The 24,893-nt window shown below is 38.8% G+C and overlaps 1 protein-coding gene across 1 annotated transcript in view; it reads right to left on the reverse strand.

Moving 5' to 3' along the window:
- The window catches only part of XYLB (xylulokinase), an 82,634-nt gene that overhangs the window by 45,581 nt on the left and 12,160 nt on the right, over nucleotides 1-24,893 (reverse strand). The window contains exons 9-15 of the mRNA XM_038128195.1: nucleotides 19,531-19,649; nucleotides 18,322-18,403; nucleotides 17,350-17,390; nucleotides 16,828-16,943; nucleotides 14,719-14,834; nucleotides 12,360-12,433; nucleotides 10,956-11,052 (exon numbers count right to left, since the gene is read on the reverse strand). Of these exons, the coding sequence (XP_037984123.1) occupies nucleotides 10,956-11,052; nucleotides 12,360-12,433; nucleotides 14,719-14,834; nucleotides 16,828-16,943; nucleotides 17,350-17,390; nucleotides 18,322-18,403; nucleotides 19,531-19,649 (645 nt within the window). The remainder of the gene's footprint in view (nucleotides 1-10,955; nucleotides 11,053-12,359; nucleotides 12,434-14,718; nucleotides 14,835-16,827; nucleotides 16,944-17,349; nucleotides 17,391-18,321; nucleotides 18,404-19,530; nucleotides 19,650-24,893) is intronic.

The raw sequence follows: 24,893 nt of genomic DNA on the forward strand, positions 1-24,893 counted from the left end.
ACACATGCCTCGACACCAGCAGAATAAATTGAGCTGAGGAGCACACTGAGCTGAAAGTAGTTTTTATCACTAACGCTGAAAAAGGTAAGAGCACTTCTGCACAGGGGTCAACAGGACAGGCAAGTTCTTCCTCAGTGTATAATAATGAATCTTCTCTCAGCTCAAACAGGAGCTCTGGAGAGCACCTGAGAAGCCCCATCACCTGATCCAGAGCCATGCACCACCAGGATGGATGCAGAGGCACAGGACAAGCCTGGCACAGCTCAGGAATGTGGGTCCCACCACACGTGCCTGCCTTGCCCAGTCATGCAGCCAGACCTGCCCTTGGTTATGGTGTCCTCTCCCTACATGGGACTGTCACAGGGAGGTTTGGCAGCTGGTGTGCTCTATTTCACCTTCCTGAAGAGCTTTTGAGAAAACAGCAGCTTAAAAATGAAAAATGAGCTTTGACACAGGCAAGTACCTTGGCTGTGCACAAAGCAGGCAAGCCCAAAATGGCACACACATTTTCCTCTTTCCTCCCTGGATTTCTACTGATTCCAGTCAGCGTTTTATAAATACAGAAATTATTAAAAAAATATAAACCAAAGGATAAAGAACAACTTGGATCAATCCAGTTCTGATATGTGGAGGCACGCTTCATTTATTTTGGGTGTTTTAATCATAGAGAGAGATATATCATGTGAAAGGAGCATTTTCCTCTCTAGCTACCAGTATTTAAAGTTAGCAAAACAGAAGCCACTGAACACTTAATTCAGGTGAACTCATGTATGTAATGGAGTTGCCTTCAGCAACTCTCCCTCACTCCTGGGCCTCCTGTGACTCTGCTACCTACATTTATCTTCCTCTGATGATCACAGCTGGGCAGGATTTTCAAACTTGAAACCAGAAAGCCTTGAAGCCTGCATTATACACAGTGCTAACAGCCCAAACAAAGAGGCAAGAGCATCAAGAGGTTTACTGTAATAGTGGTATTTTCCAAGCTCTTATCGAACAAAGCATTTAATCTAATGTATTACACTTAATGAAGAGTCAGGAACTTGTACTGCAAATAACAGATCAGATATAATTGGAATTTGCTCCGCACCACTAGCCTGCATATATCAATAAAAACAATAACCACATTGGATTTTGGGCTCACTTCATTTGCATTTCTTAATTTAGTGTTTAACTAATTTAACAATAGTAATGATTTAATTCAAATTACAATCTAAGGAAAATAATTTTAAAAAGCCATTAAAGATTTCATTAAGTTTCATCTAAATTAATATTAGCTTTCTTAGTATTTTCAGTAAATGATTTTTTTTCTCTCACCACTGAAACAAACATGAAGTTTCCTTTGTGCAGTGAAGCTTTAGACAAACCTTGTTAGATTTATTGGTATTATTTCAAGCATTTAATTAATATACATTAGAGTTATTTAGAGGAAAGGCACAAAAAAAGGCAGGAAAATGGATGAAGCTGTTTCTAAAACAGTGCATTCAACTTAGGTAATTGTTCTTTGAGCCTTTGATGTGAAGCTCTTAGGTACACACCATCCCTTAGATCCCTTTTTTCATAATTTTGTGGCATTGCTCCAAAGCATCAGATGCACATGATTACTAAAGGAGTTATTACTTGCAGTTTACTTATAAACAGAGTTCCATGTTTTCCAATACATGTGCCAGCAATTTCTTATTCTAATGTGTCATACTTAAAAACAATGGTTTCAGATGTTCATCTCCATTTCAGTGGGTACCAAGCCTTTGTGTTCACAAAATTAAGTACCCCAAATGAGCTTTGTATCACTTTCTCTGCAGTAAAACTGTTCATTTGCAGGTAACCTTAAGTCATTTAACTAGAAGTGCTCTTAATTTGAAGAGATTAGTCAAGCAGCTCTTCACTCGTACATTTGTATTGCCATTATAATTAGAACTACTTCAAAATAACAAAAAGTTCATTTTTGACCAGAATAAACAAGGGGGAAAAAAAAAATCAAGAGCATCTTAAGCGAAGAGAATGGATGCTTTTGAAAATATCCTTCAAAATCCCTCAGGCTCTGTGACCCCTGACCACCTTCATTCCAATACTACTCACAGGGCTGCTGCCACACAGGATCAAATATACAACATTTCTGGATGCTTTAAGCTTTCCCACCAAGAAAATGGCTACGTGCAGATAAATTCTGACATCTACCCTGCCCAGTAACAGATGTTGGCAATGGAGAGGGAAGGAGCTGAGTGACCACTCCTGGAAACACAAAGAAGGGAGGCACTGAAATGGAGTCCCCAGGACGTGGATACCTCCAGGGTACAAAGCCCTCTACCAACAAAGCCCATTGTTAAAATGCAACAAAAGTGATACAAAGCTGTTGAAAATAAGATATAAGAACACCCTGAGGGAAGCTGCTAAATGATGGAGTGCCTTGGCAAGATAGACAAGCAGGCTGAAACTTTGGCTACCAACTTTAAATTTGTTCATGAGTCAGTTCATTTGTTAGTGTTACTGCAAAAGTGGAAATGGAAAATATTTATATTTGAGAAAGAAGCATCTGATTTTTACAACCAAGAGCTAATTGAACTCTCATCCACCAGAACTTCTGAAAATGTCTAATAAATATGCATTTCAGAAGAATCCATGGAAATAGGCACAATCAGAGGTGAAGCATTAGGTGCTAAGCCACAGTTAGGGACATTTCAGATAAATATTGACAAGTGAAATTATCTGCAGTAGAGGTATTCTCTAAAGAACTAATTCACTTTGAGAATTCACCATGAAAAACAAGACCATTACAAACCTATCCTTTGCTTGTATGTATATTCATACTTCTATTTTTAATTTCAAATTTCCAGCTTTCAGAGATTTCTTGACATTTCTTATTAATCTTCAGATATTGTCAAATGGAACACAGATACTTTAAAACCAACAGAAGTGGTAGAGAAGTGGCCATTTTTAAACTCACCTTCTACTTGTATAGTAATTGATGTACAATGCTCAGCAGGCACTCCTGAGTTTAGTTTTACTTTGTCTGATGCTGTACAATCACTGTAACTGCAGTCAGAAAAAGACAATTTCAGATTCAAGCAAACTTTCTTTGTGTTCTTTTATCCATTCTTTGGATTTTCCAGCTAGGGAAGTTATAGCACTGACAAGCTGGAGGTCACTGCAAGACACTGTCAAGTCCAGCCTTTTGAACATCAAAGAGAAAAGTTATATCACTGTCCAGAAGCTGGGATCTGGAAGCTGGGGTCTTAATTCTGTGGATGATCTAATCTCACTCTTCCACACAGCCAACTTTCTTCCCTGGGCTGGTCCTGCCACTGATCCCAAATTCCAGCCTCCATGTGCAAAGGTAACACATTTCTGTTCTTACCTCAGAGAGACCTGGAGAAGTACACACTGCACTTGAAGGTCATTTTTCATTAACTTTCTCCCTTTTGCCACCTTTTACACTTGTACTAAACTGAGGTTGGGAAAATCTTGGAGCTGAGACCTGTCATTTTACATGCCCCACACACACCTGAGCGAGTGCATAAGTTAGACACACCACATACAGGTTAAATAACATTGTAGTTTAAAGAATACCCTTCATGTGTGTTCTTGAAAACCACAGGCCAGAAATAATAAAAAAAGTTGCCCAAATTAATTCTTCATGTCTGAAGAGAATTAAAGTTATGCAAGTTGAAAGCAAAATAACTCTTGTACACAATTGTGGGAACTTTACTTGGGTCTTACTTAAACAAGAAATGTGGGAGGTGGTTGGCTATTTTTTCCTTGAGATAATCTGGGTAAGCACTGAGTAGCTGTCCTCTGGAAATCAAAATCTGGATGGAAACAAAGCTTTAGATATCTAAAATTGTTTTTGAAATTTAGGCAGTAATCTCTTTTTAAGTAAGGGAAAATTGCCTTGCCTAATTTCATGCAGCAATCACAGCTAAAAATCAATGTACGTGCAGGCAAATAGAGGAAGCAGGGAAAGAATGGCTTGTCTAGTAGGAACCCCTGTTAACACTGAAAACCTCAAGTGTGGGTTGATGCAGCTGCAAGCATTGAGACACTCAGTGCTCAGGAGTGATGCATGACCTGAGATGTGTAAAAGAAGCTCAATAACCTTAAACCAAAAAAAAAAAAAAGGAAGAACAGCTGGAAGAACTAGGATAGTCCTGGGAGAGCTGATTAGAGTTCACTAACAGGACTGTCATATTTGAGCAACAAAAATGAAAATACAGGAACACACCAGGAGAAAGATTTTAACGTAATAATATGTAGCATTTCATTTAGTGTCAACTAAGGTAAATGTAATATTTTATAAGCAGAATGATTATGAAAACAGGGCTTCATTTACAGTGATACCAGAAGCAGCCATGGGTATAAATGAGTACTACACAGCAATGTTATGTAGCTGTGAATCAGATTAACTTCTTTTTCTTACAGATTCCCATGTGCCTGAGGTGGAATGGACAACTGTCATCTTTTAAACTCACTCTTCTGTAACATAAATGATCTCTTTAGACCAGTACACCTAGTTTTAGGGGGTGGAAAAAAAATCTTGTTCTCTTAAAACTGCCAGTGCTAAAGAATTCACTACACCGCTGTCAATTGCTGCAGTTTGATTTCAGTTTCTGTTAAAAATCTGCACCTTCTTTGTCATTTGAGGTTTGCCTGCTTTCAGCTTCCAGTTATTGAACCATAATGTTTCTGTCTGTAAGGCCCAAGAGTCCTATACTATCAAGTTTCCTTTCCCCAAGAAGGTAGTTATAGACTGCAGTCATGTCATTCCCTTGCTAATCTAATTGGATTTAAAACTGTAGATCAGTCTCAGAAAACAAGCAATAAAAGGAGATTTAGTAGATAACCCAACTGATCTCGAGGTCCCCAGCTTCCAGAGATCCACAAAGCTCTAACAAACCTAGCAGACTGACAGCTTGACTATTTTTCTGAGTACTGCCTGAACAGTTCATCCACTGACAGAGCTATAAACAATCTCTCCTAACATCAGGGCACAGGAATTGAACCATTTACATACTTGGTCTTTTGCTGACCAAACATTAAAAGCAATTGTTCAAGGAATGACAGCACTTTATCATTGTGTCAGAAAAGAAAGACAGATAGTACCCTTTCTAATCTTTTTATTAACTCTTCAGATTTTCTGTCTTCATTGTGTTTCCTGTATATGTATGACAACAATAAAGCAAAATAAAAGCAAGACAATAGCCACTGCATGAAAAATTCTAGAGCACGTAAGCAGCTTCCTTATAGCACATGAGGTCATTTCCTTCAGAGACATTTTATCTAACCCTTTAAAAATTAGTTAAACTAATACTTTACTCTCCTGAGCCAAGTAATAATAAAAAAGCCATTTTTTGAGAAATATTTGGTCAGGGAATTGGTAATGAGTTAACCAACCTTTCCAGATCACTGGCTTAAAATCAAGCCTTGCTTGATCGTGCCTTGAAGGCTCAGCTACGTGATAAAAGTCTGATGCTCTCTGAAAAATAAAAGGGGATAGAGTCAAGTTCTTGGCAAGCTATTGCCCATCTCAAACTGGCACTCTTATCAGGCAGAAGTTTCATCAGAAAATACAAATATCCTCTGCAGCAGAATGACTGGCTTATCTGGGAGGAAGATCCTGCCTCCGATGAATTTCAAAGTACTTTTTGAGCCAACACTCTTCCCTCAAAAATATAGGTTTAAGATGTAATGGCACTGCATTTCTGTTTGTACTGCATGCCAAGCACCACACTCTGCCCCATCTCTGTTCCACATTTGAATCTGGCTGTTACTGCTATTCACTATTGTTTCAAAAAGAAAACTTCAACCTGTCACTGTCCTCTCATAATTTTTAAACTGTTTTCACAAGCTTGCTGAAGCAAAAGGCCCCTAACAAAGCCAGCACCCTCGTGCTGCTGAAACACCATCAGCACTCTCAGCAGCAAACAGCAAGAGACAAGCACGAAGCCAACACAACATTTTAGTATTGATTTCTCTAAGAAATTTAAATCCCGCAGGGCATAAACATCAATTTAATCTGTATGCAACTACAAAATGGCCTCACTCCCAGTGTTCCTTATTTCAGCCAAAACACTGCTACAACTGGAGTAAACACACACTCAGCAATGCAGGCAAAGGCTGACAGAACAAGTATTCCCACGCTCCCAATAATTCACAAGAGTTTTGGAGAGCACAATCACAAATGCCAGACAGTCAAGGACAACAACCAGCAGGAAAATCTGTCTCACAGCCAGACACAATGGCATTCCTGAAGCATCCCAAGGACCAGTGGCATCCTGCTTTGCTAAGAAGGAGAGCCACTTCACCCTCCAATCCAACACTGTTGTGGAGTAACAGCCTCAAGTCTCACCTTTGGGTTTCTGTGCCTCTACGTGACAACAGGAACAATGAAACACAACTGCTCCACGCTGTACTAACTGATAGCCTGGAACAAGGGAAGTGGTGGAGTCACTGTCCCTGGAAGTGTTCAAAAATATGTAAGCATGACATTTCATGAGAGGTGTCTTAGTGGGCATGGTGGTCTTAGATTAAATGTTGGATGTGATGATCTTGGAGGACTTTTCCAACCTTTATGACCCCTTGATTCTATTTTCTGAGCATCCCTGACTCCATCAGACTGCCTTCCCTGCAGGAAGAAAGCCACACATTACTGCAACCTCCAGCCTGCTGAGAAGAGCATCAGAAAAAAACACCACCTGAAGAAAACACCACCGGAAGAAAAAGAAAATTTGTCACCTTGGAGTTTGCCCTCATGTAATCTTAAGCTGAGTTCTTCAGAAATGCAAGTCCCCCCTCTAATCCCTGAGAAATCAGGCCCAGCATGCTCTGACATTCCTCTTTTTCTTTTTAGCACTTCAGGACTGCTGGTTTTTGTCAAGAATGCACCCCATTGAAAAAAAAAGAAAAAAAAAAATCATTCTTACAGCAGTGCAAAGCCCCAGGCATGTCAGTGTCACCCCAGCCAATACAGTCACTAGAATTCAAGGCACCAATGTTATTTGTGAGTGATGGATTTATGTAAGAAACTATAAATTACACAATAATCACTCACACAGGGTTTTATGGACAAAGCCTGCACTCACAAAATGTGGCACCTTCTATCCACCTGCCCCTGCTGAGGGACACTTAGGTGGCAGAATCAGATTCCTAGAGATATAAAGGTGACAGAAGAGCACATTGGGCAACTGGAGTATTATGGACTCACTGATAGGCACAAAAACAAGACAGAAAGCCCTGTCCAAAGTTAACAGCTTCAATATAGACCCCACCCCAGATAATCAGCCTTCCTCCATGGCAGGATTTATTAATTGCTGCTGCAGTGCCACAAAAGGTGACTTAACACAGCTCTAGCACACACCTGATCCAACATGTGCTGACTCAGGGCTCAGATTACCATTGTCATGAAGGTTCCTACACTCTAGAGCAGAATGTAATTTAAATATCTATTGACTACATTGGTGATCAACACAGAGCCCCTACCTGCGTGCTATTTTCCTTCAGCGCGTGCAACATACATCATGGCATGTTTACTTCACCTATCAGTAAGGTGGGGGATGGATTTTGCTCCCAAAATTAATCATTTTTTTGGGTCTTCACCAGGACAGCCTCACTAGGTCCAAGCAAGGACCATGGCAACATTCTCCAGTCAGGGTCAATTTTAGGCTGAACTTCAGGATTGCTTGGTCAGGAACAGAAGGAACTCTGAAATGATCATCAAGATTATCGAAGTATACGCTGGCAGATCAGTCTGTACCACTGAACAGCTTTACAGCTGCTGTGATCACCTGTGTCACTGAGCTGCAGACACTGTCATTCTCCACAAAGTTACCATGGTTTTGACTTCAGAGAGTCCCCTAACCATGCAGCAAGAATGGCTGTAAGTCCAGCCTCTGAACTGCAGTGTGAGCTTGGCTTTTCCAAGGAGGATGGCTGCAAGCAGTAAAAGGAAGTGAAAAAATAGAAGGTGTTTATGATACAATCAAAATTCAGGAAAATAAAGGCAGAACAGCAAACCCTCACCTTATCTTCATGAATCTCTGAATGGGAGGATGTAAACAACAGGGACAGACCAAACTTCACTTGTTTGTTTCTAGATTCAACACTCAGTCCACCCCTTAAGCACATAAGCAAAACAGGATACAGGGTGTTACTGAATGATTTCCTCTGAAACCTGATTGAGAAAGATTAGAGCAATTAGAACAGAGTGACACACACTTTGAAAGCCCTTAAATCACAATTAATATAAGGTTTAACCTTTCTCCTAAGGATCATCTGGTGACTGTGTGCCATTTTCAGAACAAGGCTGACACGTCCCAGCCTCGGAGACAAAATTCATGAGACAGAATCCCCTGCCCTCTACTGGCACCAAAGCCACACTGAAATCTGAGCTCATGTCACAGGCAGCACAAACAGCACCTGAGGAGCTACTTTAGGGGGGAATTTTAAACTATTCTTTGTCATTTATATCAGATCTATAAAGTGCTGGACACATCCAACTGGGAACAAAAGCTCTCATATAAAAAGCTCTTTCAGCGTCATCGCACTCCTTCCCACAGCACCAGCTAGACTGAGGATTCAAAATACTGCTTCTTGCAAGATAATATATTCATTAACTGGAAGCTAATTCTAAGGGATTATCTAATGTTTGTCATGTTCACAGTGCATAACCAAGAACTCTATATGGCAGGTTTTTATTTGTTTGCTTTAACAAAATTCTCTCTCACGTATGCTGTTGCTTTTCTGATTACAGCCGTGCAAAGAGCATTTGGCCCAAGAACAGAGAGGCAGGTTCAGAGCTGCCAAAATCATTTCCAGCACCTTGCTGCCAGAGCTAGGGAAATTCTTAGCCAGGTTTCTGACTCATATGCACCACTGTGACAGCACCACACAAACCTCAGGGCACCCCAGCAAGGCATTTGTTGTGACTGACCATGCCACATACATTTCTTTCACACATTGATTTAATGGCTGTCATCACAGAACCTTCCAGAGCTTGTGAGCAGTTCTTACTGTATTCTTCCATCAGTGCAAATAACAGCAGCAACAACAAAAAAAAAAAAAAAAGAAAATTTAAAAAAAGACAAAACAAAAAAAAAGCCAAGATTTACCCTGTTGTGATTATATTTCTGAATGTAAATCAGCTTGATTCCTGGAAATATCAAAGTAAATCCCCCATGTAGGCAAGGCCTAAAAGGAATTTAATAAACACAAGGATCCCAACTGCATATTTAATCCAAAAAATAAATAAGCTTTTAAATCACATTAAAAGGAAAGGGGGGGAAAAAAAGCAGCCTGAAAAACAGCAGCTATTAAACAAGAGAAAGTCTGGCAATGCTGGAGTAATTCCCACAATGCTCATCCATACCCTGAAACACATTGAGAACACACCCTGTTTTCAGAGCTGTCACACAACAAATGCAGATGTGAGCCTGCCATCACTACACAAACAACAGAGTATGACATTTAAATAATACCACTGAGGAGAAGTGGGAGATGAACACAGCCTACACTATGTACAGCAGCTCTCTTTTAAAGCAACTCATCTGTTAAGTTACCAAATAGCTAAAAGGCCCTAGGGATGCCATAAAAAAAATATCCAATATTCCAAAGAATCCATAGGAATATAATCCAATCTCACCTGTCTCCTTTTCATTGTAGACATCTACAGCATTTTAAAAAATACTAATGAAGAATTCTTAAAGCTTATTAAGCCACATCCTAAAACTATTTGGATTTTTGGCTGTCCTACTCAGCCTAAATTTATTTACAGATAATTTATCCCCATTTATTCCTGTGTCAGGGTTGTCTGATATCCCAAACAGTTCTTCTCACACTCTGGTTCTTGTCTAACCCCTGACATTTACAGACTGCAAAAGTATCCTTTAGCCATGAGCTTTCTAGGCTATATAAGCCAAGATTTTGGTGCAGCAGATCTAAGAATGAAAGATAAACAGGTATTTTAAACACAGTCTATTTGAAACTCTGCCTGTCTCCATAAATAATCTCACCAAATAAATACAGTTTCAACTATATAAGAAAATATATAACACAAAAAGCTTTACAGCATAAATTTATGAGGTGGTATTGTCAAGCCTTATGATTTGTTCCAGTATCTCTGCCTTTTCTCAACTTTCAGCTCCTGGAATTCTCTTAAAAATAAACAATAAAAATATTCTGTCCTTCATGATTATTAATAAAAGCCTGGGGGTAGGAGTTAAGCAATGACTTGTGAAGAAGGAGGTCAGGATGTAAATAAAAATACTATGATTTTCAGAAATAAAATATTTATTAAAAGTTCTCCAGATGAGTTAATTCAGCATGTTTAAGATACCACTGGCTGATACACTGTCAGAAAACATCAATAAAAATCTTACAGGCTTGCCTGCATTATTTTTGTAGAATTGTATATCTAGTAATGATCTGATCCCACTTCTCTAGGTAAAATACTGGCTGACTTTGCTGTTCCAATGTGCTAAAAACTATTCATACCATAAATTCTAGGAAGCTGGACCTCTGGCTTTCTAAATCACAAGACAGGGAAAGGGCTTCTACCTTATTAACAGAAAACCGAGGTAAAGAGGTGTGTGACCAGCTTATGGCAGATCCAAGAACTGAACACAGATTTCAGATTTTCTGAGTTACAGCCTTGTGCTTCAGGCACAAGGCTGGTCTTTTCACTTAACAAGCTAAAATTTAGCTTGTTAAACTCTTATTTAAAAATGGACAATGCAGCTCAGAAACAATGGGACAGCAAGAATACTTGAAAAAGAAGTCTTAAAGCTAAACCTCCTTCATCCATCTAATGTTAAGACCTGCAAAAACTTGCACCCAACACACCATCAATAATTTTTCTGAGAGACCAAACTCAGAATTCATACCAGTTTCTGTACCCATCAGGCAGGACAGGAATCACAGCACTGACATTACTGCCTTTGGCCCCCAATGCCATTAGTTATCATACTTACAGACTTTATATCCCAGCTTTTCAGCATGAATCCTCTTGGCCATGAACTGCCCTTCGATCAGTGCTCGTATTTCTACTTCCTTTGGAAACCTTGGAACCTGGACCAAAGAGGGAATGAATTAACAACATCTTACCCAGCACACACTGCCAAGCTGCAGAGTGGCTAAAAACACAAGACAGGTTCATAGTTTATGATCTCTGCCTTCACCCCGAGATCTGCTCTCATCTAGGCCCAGTTCTTCACCCATACACACAAGATGGACCTAAAGACTCATGACAGAGAACACAACCCATATCCTCAATGCTGTTGGCAAATACATCAAACTTGAAGTTGATGCACAATGGGCAGAAGTTTAGGGCAAGTTGTAAACTCTTCCCTAAGCATTTCCCATCACCAAGAGCTGCTTAGGAATCAATATCTCAAAAATATAAAATTAAAGCTACTATGTAAAATTCAGGTGAATTAAGCAATGTCACAGGAGACTAAATCTATTTCTGTCTGCACAAAAGTGTAATTTATTTTGTTTCTATCTATAACATTTTTCTGTCCTTTCATCAAGGAGGCAACAGAAGAAGGAGAACATTGAACTGCAAACAAATAGAGGGAATCCTTCACATGAAGTTGAGTTTCTCCGTGCACTGCAGTAAGTGCCTACATTTGTGTAACAGCCAGAAGTGATTAAGCATTCATTTAACAGCCAACACTTAAGAGAGTAGAGCTGCACTGCAAACACCAGATAGCATCAATCTCTGTTCACCTACGTGAGGTCTAATCGACTGGGAGTCATGATTGATCAAAGACATCTCCTGAGTTTCAGTACCACCCAGAAAGCCAGGCATTTAAACAACATCCATTCCTCCAAAAAAAAAAAATATACAAAGAACTTCCCATAATTTAATTTCTATTTCATTCCACTTGGACTTGAGCCTGTGCTTACTTAAATACCATTATATGGCTTGTAGGTTACTCAAAGTCATGCAGGACAGCAAAATGTAAGTTCACACATATATAGACAAAATATTACAGCCCAAAGTTTCAACACACCCTTATCTATGTGTCTAAAACTTAAAAAACAAGGACTAAGTCATGTACATGCACTAAGTTCTCAGTAAGCTTCAAGTTAATCCTGTCTCAAAGACAGTGTTGGTTTCAGTAAATCCACATTTTCCAGTAAAGAAAGTCTATAATTGAAAAAATACCATATAAGTTTAGTTCAGACACTGCTCTGTAGATGCTCTCAAGCTACAGACCAAATACTTCTGAAATCATTCCAGGGACTTGCATTAATAAATGAAACTGGACAGCAAATATTTCGGACAGAAAGAAAAAAATACATAGTGGCAAAGAGTTGAAGCCCTGACAGCACTCCTTCAAAGTTTGAGACATTAACCAGATTATTACTACCTTTTGGTTGTCTCTGTTGAATCTGTGAATCCCAACTGCTTCAGGAGTAATTTCCATCACATCAAAGTAGAAACCTGCATCAAGGAACATTAAAGAGAGTCATGTTTGCTCCCAGGCCCAAAGCTGGAATCTTATTTCTGCACACAGCTAAAATGATAATAGATGTTTATCATGTATTTGGACACATGAGTCACCACAAAGCCTGTTTCTTTACTAATTTCAGTCCACACATCAACTTCTTAATGTTCTGAGCCATGTGGTGGGACTCTTGGGGCTCTCCTGTGCAGAGCCAGGAGCTGAACTTTATTGATCCCAGTGGGTCCCTTCCAACTCAGGATATTCTATAATTCTATGATTCTCTCAGTTTACAAAGTGTGGATATTAAAACGCACCAAAATGTAATAAACACCAAGCCTAAAAGAGAGGATACATCCACCAAAATACACACATTTGCAAGTAACACAGCTAATACATAACACATACTAGAAATAGTCAGAGCAGGTCATATGCAAGGGTGAAAGGAGAAAAAAAAACCACACACACAGAGAAAATGGGAAGTTGGTAAGAAGAGTACAGGAATATTGGAACATTTCATACCCTAGATTAGATTTCATGAGCTTATTAGAGAACATCAGATATTTTAAGTCACAAAGCAGAGCTGGTCTCTGAATAGTTTTGATGAGATCTGAGGAAATGCTGTAATGCTTTGTAGGCAGCTAGACAAAGATTTCTTTAGGGTTGGTCAGAAAAGATATTCAAGAAAGAAGACCAGGAAAAAATGAGGACAGAAAAACTGAACAGAATTGCTAAGAAACTAAGGAGAGTTTCTGAGGTTCTAACCTTGGAACAAAACTGTGCTGCCCTAGCAGACCTGTGATTAGTGGCAAAATAAAACCCAAAATAACACTGTGCTCTAGCACACATAACCTTTCTGGTTAAACATTCTGCAAAGTTGCCAGTAAGCAACTCTGTGTGCCACAGATCTGCAGGGGAAGCACATCCCAACATTCCAATCCTGACCTCCAAACCTCTGCAGAGGCACCTCCCCACACAACAGGGAGCACAGGGAACAGGGAATAAAAGGGGGAGGGTATTTAACCAGCTATGTTTTTTCTTTGCTCCCCCCAGGCACTTAAATTATGGAGATTACTGCATTTGCTACAGATATACCCAGAGGTTATTCTAGTACATAGATTATTGAGGACGACTTCCATGAAACACCCATTTTATAGAAGAGTGACATATTCAAGTGAATATACTATAACACAAATTTTAAAACTTTAAGGCACTGTCGTGGTTCAGTTACAATATTTTCATCAACTTCTAATTTTTTTTAATATTGTCTAAACTAGCTGACTTTGGGATTTTAGAATAATTTCTTCCCATTTTCTAAAACACTACAATTGATTTGTCTTCCAGTGAAAAGAGATTCCTGGTCATTTTAATAGCCCACAGAGACTGGATTTGACAGACAACATAACAGAGCTCCTAAAAATGAAAAACCTAATCTCACAGTGTCAAGAGGCTCTGTCTTAAATTCACTTTGCCAAGGAGTGAAGCCTTCTATAGCTTAAATATCTACATTTGCTGCCTATAATTTTTACATGAATTTTACCTATATCAATTCACACCTGAGATGATGGTGATGATTTCATACCCTGCTCTGCAATGGGTCCATTTTAATCTTGATTAGACATGTGCTCACTTTTCAACATCTTATTTCAGAGCTACATATTAGACTTGTAAAATGTTAAACTGTGGGAGAGAAAATAATGAAAAACTTCAAATCCATAAGTTAATTAGTATTTTTTAAATATTTCCATCATCAGAATTTTGTTACATTTCATTTACTAACCACAACATGGGGGGAAAAACAGGGGTGAAATGATTCTGTGACACACACTAGGGAAAATGCAGGAAATCTGGGCATCCCTTGACATCATTGCTTTGTACACATGCATGAACAAGATTCTAGAGTAATGACTGAGAAAGAAATAATATGGAGGTACTTAATTAACTTGATTTGAGTCTTTAGAAAAAGAAATAAACTTTAATGAAAACCCCCTTCAGAAGTTACTAGTTTTAAACATTCTACAGCTAAGATGTTACTAACACCCTTCCAACAACCACAGGAGATCCATAAATATAATTTTCTTAGTCAGTGAACATTGAAGGAAAATACTGTGATGGCATTTAGGTTGTCAACAGAGCATTTCCAAGTACACATTAGGAATTTCTCTTGCTCTAGTTAACTTAATTCTTGACCTTTATGATGACCCAAGTAAAAAGGAGGTACACCACCTACTGCAGTATGTGTCTAAGCAAACTCTCAAAGTCCCAGCCCTGCTAAGGCTCATACCCAAGTTTCCACTGTTTCCAGCAGCAGTTGATGATAAGGCTTTGGAGAATTCATCCCAGGAGCCTGAAGCACAGTCATCTCTGATCCTCTCTCTCATCAGAGAGCCATTCTTGAAACTGAAACACACAAACACACCATATGCATTTTCCAAAACATTTACCTTTAAATTTTTAAAGCATTTTGTTCCTTGACTTGATATTGTTGTTTAGTTTATCAGCTAAGTAAAGCTGGGCAAGTTAAAAGACATGAACACTTCATTATGGAAGGAGATGGAGAAGGAAGAGCAAGGTAAGAGAAAACAACTTTTACAGGAGGTGCTGGGGAGCAGGGCAGAGATGGGGGTATGCATTTCTCCAGTGAGTCAGGTTAGATCATGGCCGGCCACGCCAAACCCAGGCTAGCTCTGCTCAGCTGAGACATCTCCTCAGAGAAGTGCCCTGCCACCACTCACTCTGCAATGACTCTGCAAGGAGCAGCAGGAGTGTCTGCATGTTGCATTTATGATTTCAGGAACATGGTACCTGAACGGAACCAGCTTGGGTCCAACAAGAATTATGATGAGGTCTAGCTCTGTGCCAGGATCTGGCAAAAGAAAGCACCGCAGCCAGTTAAACCATGCAGTAAAATATGCATCTCTTCATTTTTTATGGTCTTTTTCATGCTGTCACCTTCTTTGTGAATATCACACTTCTGCAAAATACTGCAGCACTGGACTCAAATCCAGGGAAAAGCAGTTTGAACACTCTCCAGCACGGAGTCACCAGAGCAGCTCAGCAGAAAAGGGACAGGAATATCAAAAATTAGGGCAAGGAAATCATTGAACTTGCTCAGTAGCACCAGCTGAAGCTATTTGAGTTTTCTATACAAATACCCTGTCTGGTAGCTCAGGCATTCATTTTCTACTGAGAGTCCCCTATTAACTCTAATATTCTAGAAATAAAGAGCCTTGGTGCCAAAGGGGCAGGGTCAGCTCAAAAAAGACTACACAGAGGAGCAGGAAGGATTAACTCAGCACTGCCAAGGCCACCACCAAACTGCATGTTGAGCTGCAGTGAAAGAACAGCAGTGTAACATTTATTCAGAAAAATGCCTCAATATCTGCTTTCCTATTATGAACAGGCTGTTTATATAACTCTTTTACACAGCAAAAGCAAAGAAAACATTGGGTAAAAGAAAAAGCTCAAATGTAAATTAAAAACAAAGCAAACAAACAACCACACAAAACATAACAAACAAAACCTGCTGGGAAATCACAAAACAAAACTCAGTAACTTGCAATTGACATCTTGGTTTTGAACTCAACTTCATGAACACTGTTCCCACTGTCATCTAGTGCTGTGCAGGTGGGATTCAACACTACAGCTCCAAGGCAGACTTGAGCTTTGCTGAAGTTCTGAGTTTCAAGCATCTACAATCCAGGGCATTTAGACACAAAATGTACCTGTATATTACTTGCAGATACTTGACCTGGATTGGAAATTTTAATCCAAAATACAGTGGTTCAGTGAGGGCAAACACAGCTCCAGTCCACCTCCTTGGCTGGCAAGTGGTCAAACAACTCCCAAATCACAGCAGACAAAAGCTACCATGAGGATCATTTTCTCAGCTGGGTTTCTTGAGATCTCAATATTTTCCTCAAGCACAGCCCTAATGCATCCCTGAACAGCACTGATTATGCTCCTCCCTGGAAAGGGAGTCTTCACCTACTCCATTATGACCCTGCTGGACCACTAGAGGAGCACAGAAGTTACACAGCCTGATCAGGCTCCACACATTTCACATTCCATCTCAGCAGATTTGTTATTCCTGCACATTAAATGCATTACCTGAGATACACAGAGAACTGGCCCTATCCATACACTGAAATAATTTCAGATTTTTATTGCCATGAGAATTTATCCTCCACAAGTCTGCAGTTTCAGTTCCTCAGATTAAACAATAGGAATGCTATAACACTGATGGAAATGTTTCAGCAGTAGATTGCCATATACCGTAGAGAATGCTGAATGTTCTATTCATTATCATTTCACAAAAGAAATAAAAAGCACTAACACAGAGAAAGAAATATATGTTATCGATCCCAGATGTAAAAAAAATAAATGATATTACCATAAAAGGGCCATATATGTTTGAGAATCAACAGGATTGCAGAGAATATGACCTTCTAAGGCAGGAGTTGGCTCTTGGATCCACAGGAACAATGTGTCACTTGTGCCAAGGCTAATCTGCAGGGGAAAAAAAAAATAATTGAAGCCTTATCACAATGCGCATGGAAAGCAATACAGAAATTAAATTAAAACCATTTGTTATTGCCACTAATTGTTTTTAAATTACACATTAAGTCAATTGGATTCGTGTTGAAGCTAGCTCTGACTTAGGCTGTCATGCCAGTGAAATACATACTAGATGGAGACTTAGGTTTTAATGTCTGCAGAGTTAGTTAAAAATAGTCACAAGAGTTTACTTTAAATCTTTCAGGCAGCTTACAGATTGATAGAAATAGAACAAGCATGAACCCAATAAGAAGCAAATCAACACTAGCAGGTATATTTAACTGGCAACCTGCAGCTATTTACATTTCAAGTATTTCAAGCATCCAAGGACAGTTTTCAGGAGAGTGTTTTGACTTACTGCAATGTCTCCTTCTTGAAGTCTCATCCCTGCCAGTGATGCTGAAAGCAAAAAGAATACCAGGTACAAAGGTAGTTCTTTGGCTCAATTACAGCCTGTTACCTGAGACATCACAGGACATTACAAACACCATCTCAAAATACAATATAAATAGCAAATATACTCCCAGTGACCTTGGGCTATCCAACATAAAATATGGGCAAAACTTTTGGGTGAGGGTGTGATTTTTATTTTAATAAAATCAAAATGCTCAAGACAAGACTAGAGAACAGCATGATTTTTCTAATGGTTTATGTATTCAGGGTTTATATGCAGTGGACCCTTGATTAACAACACACTTTAAAGGAGGAATATTCCTACTTCCATCAGATTAATCACATATTTATTGGACTAAATTGAATTTGGGTGTCTAGAAGCAAAAAATTGGACTTTTGGGAAATGCGGAGATTTAAACCTGCATAAGCTACTGAAATATATGTAATTTTCTTTACACTGAAACAGTCTTCAGGTTTCAAAATACTGACCCTGAATTAACACCTTCCCCTTTACTGAAATCTATCAGTCTGACAAAAGGACAGCTCTAATACTTAGAGAAAGCCAGCAAGGTCCATCTCCACCTTTTTGCTTGGAAAGATACAAGAGCATTTTTAAAATTCATGTTCTCTAAGGTGAAGGGTTAGCAGCTCATAGTAGGGATGGTTTCTCATAACAAAAACTGAAGTTATCAAGAGGCAAATGAATTCACCTCTGATTACTTGGCAAAAGAGAATTAATTTGTCATACACAGCCTATCCAAGATATCTCTATCTCAAAAGAATCAGTGATGGAAGGGTGTTGGAAAGAGGAATTAATGCTGATAAGAACAATATTCTTTCATTTTATAGGCAGCATCTGAGGACCAGTGAGATAGATTTAGAATTTCAGTACATACGTAATCATATCCGCTGAATCTTGTACAGGTAATCATCTCACCTGGATTGTCTCCTGTAAATGCTACTATTTTACAGTCTGGGCTAAACCCATAACGTTGACTATAATATGGAGAAATGGGCCCCTAAGGAAAGAAAGAAAGAGAGGAAAAAAAGCTCAAAAAAATGGAATGCAATCTTGCAATATATGACAATGTATTGTGACATGGAACTGAAAAACCCTAGAGCAGCTACAAGAACAATTTCTGAACATTTAAGGTATAAATGAATATTTTAAAAATTTTTAATGCACTTTTTTCATTGTAGTTGTTGAGAACCTCACAGGAATACCCTCAGATTCAATTTGAAAGTAGGCTAGTAAATAGGAGCATTTTAGCTTTGGGTCTTTCTTCAGTTATTCACATCAAGTACCATAAACACATCTATCTGTTTTGCACATATACATGAATATTAATAGCTAGAAATTAGAAATTCAATGCAAACACAAGAGGAAACACAACATTAATATACAGCACAGCATCAAATGCTGCAATACGACCCCTATTATTTTAGAGGTCAAGAACCATATTCTTTTAGCCACATTTGATAGCCATTGAGAAAAAAACAGAAGAAAACTATCCATAAAGAACACAAGGACATCTATAAGGATTTTTTTATATGCTCCTCTCCATTACAGATCAGCAGTGAGTTCAGAGGGCTCAGGTGATGGGTATCTCCACTGCCTCACATGTGCACAGCTAAAGAATAGCTGCTTTTGTGCTGGGTAGTAAGACTAAACTCATTTACTCAGGAGATGTGAGGCTTGATTTGATTTCACCATTATGCTACGTGAACTGAGGAGCTTTAAATATCCCAAATTATTCACAAAGATTACCTCATTAACTCTACAAACAGCTTAAAACAAGATCTCTATTGAGAAATGCAAATGTTGGGTTCTGTTTCTGCAGCAATAAACACCCGTGCACAGCTCTGCAGTGACCAGGTGCTCTGGGGCGTGGGAGAGGACCCCAAAAATTCTTATCATTGGAGCATCTACCAAAATGTCTCTCACACAGCCTGGGCATGCAAGAATCCAAGGTTCCAAAGCTATGATGGGTGCCAGTTTCCAAAAGATGTCTGTATTTACTTTCTCAACCCAGCTGATAATATTAAAGCAGCAGCACTGCACACACAAATACACTCCAAGTGCCATTAGCAGAACTCCCAGCAAAGCTCCACTTGTTGCTTACAACTCTTCTGGCCAGGGACATACCAGGACTGAGTGGGATGGGACAGGGCATCCTAGTCTCTCCTCTAATCCAGGGGCACAAGCATCAAGGCAGGGCTTTGACCATGCCTTTTCCCAAATCTGCAGCAAGTTCATACCAGAACCTACAAAACAGATCAAAAGAGGAAGTGCACAGGATTAAGCAAAAGACCAGAAAATTCCAGCAAAAGAAAATTTACAGATATATGTTTTCCATTTAAAGAGAATGATTTCAGCTCTTCTAAGAATCCTGATAATTTAACCTCTGGAGATCTTTCACCTGCACAAGTAGCAGAAAATGCTTCTCATGGCACTAGGTAATTCAGCCTTTCACAAATTATGAGTAAAGACAAGAATATCAATGCCTTCCCATCAACTCCCCCTCAAATCTTCCACCTTAGACAAGGACTTCATACAAGGAACTAAAAGTGGTGGAACAATGTCCCTTGGAGATGTGTTGTGCTCAGCAGAGACCTAAAAGTGAAGAAATTCCCCTCTCAATGGGATGGCTTTACATTACTCCTGCCTTTAAGCAGAACATCCTATAAGCATCTAAATCCACACTTTGATTCATCTTCCTCCATATCAACATTTCCCTTTTCGATTTTTCAAATAGAGCCTCTAATTTTGAGGATAATTTGGTACCCAGTTTTGAATACCAAAGCCATGATTTTCAGCTGAGCAGCCCAACTGAGGTCTGCAACACCTGCAAGTGTGCAAACCTCCTAAGGCCAGATTCTGTGAAATTATTTACAGGATGCAAAAAAAAAAAAAAAAAAACTAACTGATTTGTTCACCTGTTTTCTCATCAGAACTACCATTAGATCTGGGAAAGGCCTTTGCAGTTTTGGTTTCTCATTGCTCTTTTCTCACTGTTTTATTGCTGGTTTAAAAGTTAATTGAAGTTGGTTAGTGGCCAAATTTATATAACATACTGAGCACTCCACACCCCTGGCTTATGATTCTAAGATGCCTTTAATTGCACATTTCATTAGACTTGAAAATCTGTATTTCTGGTTAGTGCTGCTCAGGGACAGAGTCATCTTATTCTAGATTAACACCAATTTCATCCCAAGGACTGCTTAGCCCTCAATTTATTTATCTCAGAAATGCAGCTACCTCAGAATCCTCAGCTGAGCACTGTGGAAAACCTGGTATTTCCTTCTGTTCAATACATTTTTTAAATCAAAGATGGTGAAGTTGATGCCACATGCAGTGCCTGTGGAACAAGACTTTGCTTGCAGTGCTGGGATGTAGAGGAAGAAAAGGATTCAAGCCCCATCTCAGGCAGCACATCACAAGGCTCCAGCAGAGCTTCTGCTCTGAGAAAGAGAATTCAACACACTCCACACACACTCTGCTGCTGCTTACACAAGCACAAGTGAGCCCACCCTATCAACTCCCAGCAGACTTGTTCATACAGGCATAAAAATGGGTTTAAAAGCATTTATAAACAAACTTGATCTATTTATCAGTACAATCCTAAGCTCCCCCAGTGTTGTCTGGACCTAGTGCTCCACACGGTGCTGTAAACAGAAAGTGCTGCACACTTGAGCTGAGACACTGGAATAACCCAAGCCAAACACCAGGATATTTGGATGATACTTAATTACATAAAAATAGAATTAATTTCATCCGAATCAATCAAACAATTCCATTTTTGGCAAATTAAACAGATTTTAAAGATTAGGCCAATGATGAAACAGCAGGAATTTGACAGAGCACAAAGTGCAACAACCTTCCCACAGGCAAAGGATCCCTTTTCTGCCATCAAAATCACTACTACACACCCAGAGAAGATGGCAAGATTTAATCCAGCATCTCATGTCTCTATGTTAAATCCAGCCATCCCTCCTTGCCAGTGTAAACTGTGTCCTGGCAAGGTAAACTCAGCCCAGAGTCACCACCTGCACCTTTCAGAGGTAGAGGGGGTGAGCAGCCACATGTTCCATGCTGTCAGGCATAACAGGACTTTCTACAAGGAAATACACAAATCTATAAATTTTCCTGGAAAAGTCCATGATTTAAAAGGCCAAGAACCTCTCATTAAACTAAAGCAGTGAGGACTAGAATCTTTAAATAAATAGGATTTTTCTACAGAAAGATTAGCTGTTGTCTTCTGCAGTTTTTTGTTTGGTTTCTTTAAGTCCTTCTTTGTCCACACCCCACAAGCCTAGAGAAACGTTTCACCAGAATCCTCCAATGCAATTTTACAAGACATTAGGGCAGCCTTCAATTTTTCCTGCATAAAACAGAAAAGCCTCCAATCTTTATAACAGAATGTTTACATTATACAGAAATATTACTTCAGTTTGACTGGTAGATGCAGTGGCACAAAGAATTTCTATGCCCTGAGAAAAGAGAGGTGAGGCAATTTGCCCCCCCCCTCCGAAACTTATTTTAAAAATGTGAAACAACTGTTTTAGAAGAACTATTAATTCTGTTGAGCTGGATTCATCCTGTCCAGCTGTGGGCATGGGAATCTCAGTGGAAAATAAAAAACAGAGCTGAATGCACCTCTGATAATGCAAGGAGTGATTCACACTGAGTTCCTACCTCTAGCATCTCTGCTCATGTTAAACACCACAAAGTTTAACATACAAAATCAGTAATAACCTGAGGGCAGAAAAAATAAGGGGAGAAAACAAGCAAAAATCAAAGGCAGCCCTTTGACTCATCACCCCATCCGCAGCAAAGGTCAACAGCCAAGGCCATGGCACAGTAAGAACTGAGGAAAGGGCCAAAACATGGATTAATAGATTTCCATATTTCACTGCAAACATCACTGACTTTTAGCACAGAATGACCAGGAGTACAAGCAGGACTTGCTAATACTTACTGCAAATACAAAAGTGTAAGTGCTGGAACACCTGGGGAGAAGGGGGAGAATACAAACACTTCCTTACAATGACCCAGCCATGCAGACTAACTGGTTTCATTAATCCACAAAGTAAAGATCAATATTTGCATACATTTATAAGCAGTTAAGGGCATCTGTTTCTGCATTACAACCCGCTGGATTGCCTTTTCAGTGAGCTAAAGCCATGAGAAGTGTAACTGCTGACACCACACAAGCTACAGGAGGAGTAAATTCAGCCCACCACACTCCTTTTGAACAAGCTTCAGTCCAACACATTCTTTTTTGGTAGAACAACAAAAAACAAGTATGCTAAGCTACAATTTGCCTAAGGCTCTTAGAAAAGCATTTCAAAAGATAAAGCTTCTCTAGGTCAAGAGCTGAATTGCTGTTCTTTAAGGTGTCTTCTAAAAGAAACAATGCCCCAAGTGTTCAACTTCTTAGGTCCCACATGTATCTTACTTTTAATATCTGCACAATATAAATAAAAATCATTCTCCAATCCACCAGAAGGCAATTTCATTTTTTTTAAATCAATCACTCAGGGTGCTCAGCCATTCACAAGTGATTCGAACTATTTGAACCTTAAAAGATTGGACCTTTAAGAAGAAAAAGAAAAAATTCTGAAACTTAATAGCACATTTCCCACAATAACCTGCCAATTTGGAGAGAAAAGTTATTGTGTAGAGCTAAACAATTTGGCAGGGTCTTTTAAAGATGATATGACCTGAAGTTAAACCTACAGAAATGAAGAATAGATCTACCTGAATATTATTTTGAGACATGCATTTTAAACTACAATACACAAGTGCTAAGTAAAAGATCAAGTGAATTGCAAGAAATTGTAAGTGACAAGAAAACAACTTTTTCAGCTGCATCAAAATAACTACTGCATCCACTATACTTATATTTTATTACTGGAATTAGAATTCTCTCTCATTATATTAACAGAAGAAAGGAATGAATGAGGCAAAATACAGTTTACAATGCCAAAAAATCTTTTGTCTTGTAAAGAGAACCGTAACATCCTGCTTAGTTCTCTTTTTTCTCACCAAGATTTAATAATCTTACATGCTCTGAACAGCACATAACATTTATTCAGGTTCTGTAAATACCCACAGGTGTAACAGAACAGGTTCTCCTGGAGCTGTTTGAAAAACATGATTCATTTTCTAAGAAAATTTTCCAATTAAGGAAATTTTAATTTTCTTTACTTAAGCATATTTTGTTTTCCAACAATTTTTCATGTTCTGAAATTGGAGAAGCATGGCTTTCCTCCACTTGCTTGCAAGCAGAAAAGGTAAAGTAACATTATCAAAAAATGAAAAAACAAACCCAAATAGGTGGCTGAGCAGCACAACTGCTCAGTATTGGACCTGATGAGGAGCAAAGTGCAAATCTCCAAGGAGTTATTGTTGCCAATAATACACAAAAAAATTAAAAAAAAAAAAATAATAAAAAAAAAAAACCCAAACAAAAAAACCACCTCAGCTGTGAAATACTTGCCTAAAAGGACAGGACCAGAAAACAGATATAATAATCTCACAAGTGGCATGAAATAAGCATGGATTGCCTTGCCATTTCTGAGGTCTCAGGTATAACTAGAAGCTCTGATAGGAAGCAAGTTATCCATTAGCTAGAATTGAGGTGTCTTGTCTTGTCCTGTAAGATTTGATGGAATAACAAAGGAGAAAAAATGAATTGGTCTTAACACATGGGTGTCAACCATGTCTCTATAATGCAAAAATTCTGTAGAGAGCCTTGTTATCTAACCTTTCAGCTCTGAAATATGTCTTCTCTTGGTTTCAGAGCAGAAATCAGAAATGCTTTTTAGAAATAACAGCAGAGCTCCCAGGAAAATGCTTTCCTCTGCAATTGCCATTTTAAATTGGCATGTAAAAGCTGGATAACTGAGATAACACACAACAGGAAAGAGAGACAGTAGTCTTGTCACTTTTTTGTCTTTGTTATGATGAATGGAGAGATATGGAAGATTTCTCTTTTTTTAACTGGGTTTAGTACATTTTGCTTTATTTACACTTTTTTCTGGTTCATTTTGAAAATATACTTCTGTTGTAGATCTATACTCCAGTTAGGTGGGAAAGAAATCATCACAATATACAACAGGTCCATCCTGTGCACTGCTGAGCTAAACCAGGAAAACCAAAGAACAAATATGAGAACTCTGAAGTTTAGTTTAAGATTCCACAACTTTCTGATGCCTCTAGAAGATCTTTCACCACTCCTTCGTACATCACAAAATGATGAAAAAAGCTATAATTACATTTAAGACTTTTCTGGGGATCCACTTGATAGAAGTGGGAATCAGTATGATGGGGAGAGATGAGCATAGCAAACATCAAACTGAAAGGAGTAACTTAGCTTAAAATCTAATATACTTGTTATTAAAATGTAAAGATTGAAAACAAACACCAGACACCTTTTCCCCCATCTATGTAATGTGGGGATGGGAAGGATCATTTCCTTGGTAAAGTGTTACTATGAAAAAAGC

Source organism: Motacilla alba, chromosome 2 (genome assembly GCF_015832195.1).
Source record: "Motacilla alba alba isolate MOTALB_02 chromosome 2, Motacilla_alba_V1.0_pri, whole genome shotgun sequence".
Lineage (NCBI taxonomy): Eukaryota > Metazoa > Chordata > Aves > Passeriformes > Motacillidae > Motacilla > Motacilla alba.